This window comes from Glycine soja, chromosome 10, assembly GCF_004193775.1.
Source record: "Glycine soja cultivar W05 chromosome 10, ASM419377v2, whole genome shotgun sequence".
In the NCBI taxonomy this organism is placed as follows: domain Eukaryota; kingdom Viridiplantae; phylum Streptophyta; class Magnoliopsida; order Fabales; family Fabaceae; genus Glycine; species Glycine soja.
Window position 1 is genome coordinate 27,478,106 of NC_041011.1, and position 6,338 is coordinate 27,484,443.

At 29.7% G+C, this 6,338-nt stretch overlaps 1 protein-coding gene across 1 annotated transcript; it reads right to left on the bottom strand.

The window, feature by feature from the left end:
- Positions 1–846: 846 nt before the first annotated feature.
- Positions 847–5,775, bottom strand: LOC114369996. Its single transcript, XM_028327281.1, has 4 exons — positions 5,376–5,775; positions 4,675–4,886; positions 2,940–3,204; positions 847–1,274 (listed from the first exon to the last, which is right to left on the bottom strand). The coding sequence occupies exons 1-4, from the start codon at positions 5,637–5,639 to the stop codon at positions 984–986; spliced, it is 1,032 nt and encodes a 343-aa protein (XP_028183082.1). The 5' UTR covers positions 5,640–5,775; the 3' UTR covers positions 847–983.
- Between the last annotated feature and the right edge of the window lie 563 nt (positions 5,776–6,338).

Here is a 6,338-nt window from a genome sequence, read left to right on the forward strand (position 1 = left end):
TCTCGCGACAACTATCGAAGAAATTGAAACGTAGATCCTAACTGTCACCATTCACAGAGGATCTGGATGGCGCAAGTGGGTCATTTTCAGAACTGGTGTAGTTAGGGAAGGAGCATATCTCGTGGGAGACGGAGATCCAACAAGAGCACAAGATCGAAGAAGTCGTACTGCGATGTGCGACAGTGGCAAATGTGGGAGAACCTCGTGGTGAACATAAGGGACTTCACGCGGCAAGGGATGAGATATCGAAGTTACATTAATGACAACCTAGCTATATCCATTGATTACTCCATAACGACAAGTTTTTCTGATTTTGCTCTTATAATAATCCATTCCATAATAAATAGATTTCTTAATTTTCAAAAGGGGAAAAATACTGATATACTATATGTTTTCCTTTTATTTTAAAAGTTTAATGTGTCTTTAATTTTTGCATTTGAAAGCAAGCTCTTTACATTAATTGTACATTTGAAAAACAAGCGAAGGATGCTCCATTGTTGTGGCTCTTATATTTGATTTTGGATTTGGTTGGGTTTGGGGTTGTTGATCTGTGTTTCTTGATCTAATTAGATATACATATAGTATTAATTGGCGAGAAACAAATTTTGTCGGTTCTAAACTGCCAAAATTGCTTAATATTACATTTTAACACTCAAGCAAACATTTTTGACAGTTTTTAGAAAATTAATCCTCACAAAATATAATTACATAATTAAAAAACAAATGTTATGTGGTTAGTTAACTGAGAATTGGGCACAAGAATTAAAAGTGTTTGATGAATAAAAAATAACTAAGATTGATATATTTTTTATTCAGCAATTAAAAATAAAAATTTCAAAAAACTCAGACCCAAAAACATAATTAGTCCTTAATAAGATTGAACTTTATCAAAAAAAGAAATGATTAATTGCACGATTTCTGGTTCATGTCTTTGAATTTGACATGCCAAAATCAACAATTAATTAATATCCAGCGAATTATTTTTAATCCACTAATTGTGTTTTGATGATAGTGGCACTCACTTCCTCCATGTATGGAAACAAGTGTCCAGAACCTGGCACTTCATGGTAATGAATCCAGGGAATATTTTGGGCAATATAGCGTTGCAACATAACTGGGACAAGCTTATCGTCATCGCCTTGCCATAGATGAACATGGCCTGTGCTATCTGGGAAAGGATTATTAATATCAAGGGGATCAAAATCCCAACTTCCAAACCCAACTATGGCGTCACGACAAATGGATTCAGCTTCACCTTGTTGCTGCACCTGTGACTGCATTAAATTTATTAATTTATATTATTTGGGGAGTAAAATAATTAAGGATATTTTAATAATAAAAAATTGAAACAGTACTCTTCTAAAAAGAGACGTGAAAATTTTAAAAGAATATATTTTAATTAGGGACCACGGAAGTAGTAATTCACATTAGGAAAATCCTTGGGGTGAAGCAAATAAAGCTCTAGCTTTAGACTCAAAATAATTTTACTTATTGATAATATTTTTTTTTAAAAAAAATGGGTGATTAATTAATAAATAATAATAGTATAATTAATTAGTAATTAAATATTTTTAAGGAAAAAAAGAAGAAAAAAGACAGCCAAGTGAGTGATTAATTAATAAATAATAATAGTAAGGGTTATCAAACTGTCAAATTAACTCTTACGAGTTTACGAGTTCACTTATACTCTGCGAGTTGACTTTTTGAATAAACTCTTTTTTAGTAGGCTCTGACTAAACTCTATAAATTCTCAGTAAACTCTGTAGACTCTCGAGTTTACCACCGAGTCAATGAGTTAGCAAGTTAAAAAAATTAAATCAAAATGTAAGTAATTTTTTATTGTTTTCTATGTGTTTAACATTCAACATATATTCATTTAGCGTGCTTTTCTCAAATAGAAAATTCTTAACTTTAATAATACCAAACTTAATAACATCAAACCCTCGATGAGAATGATTTATCACTACTATAACTTCTACAAGTTATTGTCTACTAGTGATGTATTATTACTATACTTGGTTATTTAAATATTCTGAACTTTGTGATACTGCTTTGCTTTATTATATTGTTGAAATGTTTAATTAGTATGTTATTTATAAATATTTTGATATTATTTTTATATGAAGTAAACTCTTACCAGTCTGTGAGTTGAGTCTACGAGTCGAATTCATGAAATTCTCACGAGTCTGTGTAAACTCTCGAGTTAATAAATAATAATAGTATAATTAATTAGTAATTAAATATTTTTATGGAAAAAAAAGACGAAAAAAGACAGCCAAGTGAGTGATTAATTAATAAATAATAATAGTATAATGATTAATTAACTGTTTTTATGAAAAAAGAAAAAAAGAAGAAGAAAAAGACAGCCCCGCTCATTTTAAAATTTGGTTTCTTTAGAATGAGTACCATTGATTGAAAAGTTAACGATTAAAACTGATACTAAATTATGTAATATTTGAATATTAACAACCCCCATATTTTAGCAACAGTATTGGATCTGATGATTATGGCCCATGAACACCCATAATTACGGCTAGTGGCTATATATAGGATTGATAATGTAATAATGTTTATACTGACTCTGTTAAATACTTTCATAAATAATTTTTTAATAGTTTCTATTATTTTTTAAAATGATATTTGAAGTAATGCTCTTTAAAATATATATTGGTCTCTAGTTTTTTATATTTTACAATTTTTTATTTTTAAAATATTTATTAAATTTTTTATTACCCTTTATTTTATATTTGATTAAAAATATTTTAAAATATAGTATAAGATTAATAATATTATACATAATATGAAAAAAATATATAATAATTGAAACTAAAAATATAATTAAAATAATGGAGGGATATATTATATACCACACATGACACATGGAGAGAATTTGGCAAAAAATAATCATGATGAAGAGGTGCATTTGGTAGCTATATTACCTGTTGTTGTCTGTTAATTAAGAACTTGGAAACGATTGATAAATCTTGATTGGAGAAAACAGCAGGATTGCGTTGTACAACACTAGATGAAGGAAACCACTCCTGAGTAAACCACCAATATGTTAGCCAAGGAAAGTAGTGAGCAACTCTTAGTGCCCATTGATCATGTTTGGGTTGCTTGTAGTAGGCTTTTGTGGTCATGTTCAAAGGAAGGTTATGCCACCAATAATTCACCACTGGAGTCATTAGTGTCGCCCCAGCAAGTCTGTTAATTAGCATCATAATTAGTTACTAATTAATCAATGTATGACTAAGGACCAAACTCATTGTGTGCACAAAAGTTGAAAACATAGTAGCAGTTCAGTCAAAGATTTTAATTTTGTACATATTTTAAAATAAAATTCTAAGCAACCTAGTCAAATGTAGTAGTTTAAAAAATATATGTATATATGGCATTATTTTCAAATATATGTATGACATGTTGACATTATTTCCCAACAAAGAGAAAGGTTAACAATAGTTTTAATTATAAGCTCTTAATTAAATATTGAGACGTGAGACACATATCTTCATGTTGAAAGGTCAAAATATTGATTTTTTTAATTAAAAGGGTGTTGAAAAGAGTTCATTAATATAGTTAATACCTTGATAACCTTCCTCACCCAACACATATTACAACCAACATCTTTTTTTATTGGATAAAATTCGCCTACATTAATTCATTTACACAGATCTTTCAAAATTTAAAAAACACGTCTTCCGTTTAAATCAAAGTAATTAAGTTGAGTTAAAGTATATTTACTATGACATTTTTTGAAATAATTTACTTTGACTTTCAAACCTGTTTTTAATTTTTTTTATTAAATTAGAATTTCCCTAAGATAATAAGTGCCAATCATGCATCAATATTAAACCCATATCAACAAATTATTGATTCAAGTGATATTAATCATCCATAATACAATAATCTTGGGACAATAAATTAATATCATATTTTAGTTTTCATTTAAAATATATATAGAGAGAGATTAATCATAAGTAACAAAAAAATCTTGAGACAATAAATTGATATCATATTTTAGTTTTCATATTATATATATATATATATATACTATCGCTTGAAGCGTGGATATTGAAAAAAAAAAACACTTAGAATTCAATGTCTTTAAGTTTTGTCCTTAGAAAGGTGAAACTCGTAGGAATAAAGTCACCTAATTTATTTCCAAATCTACTAGCCTTAAAAATCAAAATTTAAATAAAAAAGTAACTGCAAAAATTGAAGACAGCTATAAACGATTTTATAACAACTCATAATATGCTGAACTGGACTAGATCGTTTTAATAAAAAAAAATTAAATTCCTAAACATTTCTTAATTCAAAATGGTCAGCCACTTGATCCAGCGTTACAAGTGGTGTTCAGTTCTATATATGTAAAATCTTTTGACAGAGAAAAGAAAAACGTACAAAAACAAAACAAATTAGTTGGGGGTGAATGATTGTACAATTAGCAATTCTCTGCCAATAAACTTTTTTGGGTAGTTCTGCCAACAAACTTCAAATTAATCTTAATTGGTTTTGGCTTTTAAGTCTTTTAAGATTTGGCTATAATGTTATTGTTGGAGGCTTATCATCCATCATTACTCGTTTATCCTGACTTTTATTAGAACTAAAGATAGGGAGAAGAAAACAGAACAAAAAATCTTAAACAAAGGAAAAATAAGAACCAGCAGCTACCTATGAGGTATGAACTTGAGGCAACCCCAAACAGCTTGTCCTCCCATAGAAAATCCCATGACATAGAACTTAGCTCCCATCCCCAACTTATCTGCAAGCTCTTCAACATCAAGAGCCAAACTTTTCACCGTTCGATTAGGATCAGGGTCACTTTCTCCATACCCTGGTCTATCAAAAGACACAATGTACACTCCAAGTTCCTCAACAAGTCCCTAATTAACCATACACCCAGAAAATAGAAATTAAAATCAACTAAAGTGAACACAAAAAAGGACAAAACCATCATGATCTTATGAACCCACTAGCAGAGTCGACCTAGTAATTAGGGTTTAGAGTAGTGAGTCATAGGTTCGAACCATGATTTTAAATTGTGATTGTTGTTGTGTTGCATTGCATTGAGCCAGAAAACCTTTATATTACAAAAAATGCGACTGTTGAGGCCATAATTGCGGTTACGGTACGATTGCAAAGAGTCAAAATACCTTAATTTTGCGGCAAAAATTGTGCTTGCAGACCGCTATTTAAAATCATGGTTCAAACCTCAGCATAATTATTGTATACCAAAAATCAAAATCACTTGGCTCGAACTAGTGATAGGAAGTTTGAGTAGTATACATAAGATCATAATTTCGAATTTCAATTCGACAATTGTTATAAAAAAGATCATATATAAATCTGACTAGTAATAAATATATATGTACTTGGGGAAGGTGTGTTGCAATCACAGCATCATGTCTACTAGAACCGAACCCATGTAAGAACACAATCTTCTTCTTGGCTTCTTCTCTAGGAACACCATGTTCCTTGTATGCTATGTGCCTTCCATCTCTGAGCTTAATCCTTGGCCCTGTGATAAGAGGACCTTCAGGGGAACTACCACATGTTCTTGGGGGTGGAGGGTGAATGGCTTGATATGCCAAGGCCAAAAAGCCTATCAAGAAAATTGCTGCAATTCTTCTCAACATTTGTTTGTGAAGCAAAGGAGAGAGAGCTAGAGTATAGTATTTATTTATAGTGGTGATGACAATTACTCGAGAGCCAACAACACATGAAGAATGATGAACATGACCTTACCTGATCTGTTTATTTTTGGTAGGTTCAATGTCTTTACTTGTGTTAATTAGGTTGTATCAGGAGACCAAGTGGCCGTATACAGTCCACATGTAGGTTGGCGTAAGTCTTCTTTGAGATTTGACTTTTAAATTTTGTCTCTTAAATATGAGTTTGTTAAATATGAAAATGATCATGTTAATGATTAGATTAAAATTAAAATGAAAAATTAAGATTAAAATATTTTAAATTAAAATTAAAATTTAGTTTAATCTAAAATCTCTAAATGATTTATCAAACAGAAAATTAAATATCTTAAAGATTTAATTTGTCACCCTAAAATATTTCAGACTTATCACCAACATAACTACCATAATATGGTTTAGTGCAATTTTAGCTTAAAATTAATCCGAAACAAACAAGTACATTAAGTGTGATACTTTGGTTCAATTTAAATTATTTATGAAATATAAACCAAACCAAATCAATCTTTTGCGATTCCGTTTGGATTTTGCAATTTGAAAATTCTACTAATAAGTATTAAAGAAATGCTAAAAAAGTTTGTTATTAATTGGACAAAAATTAAATAATAATTAGTTCAACAATCAACGATA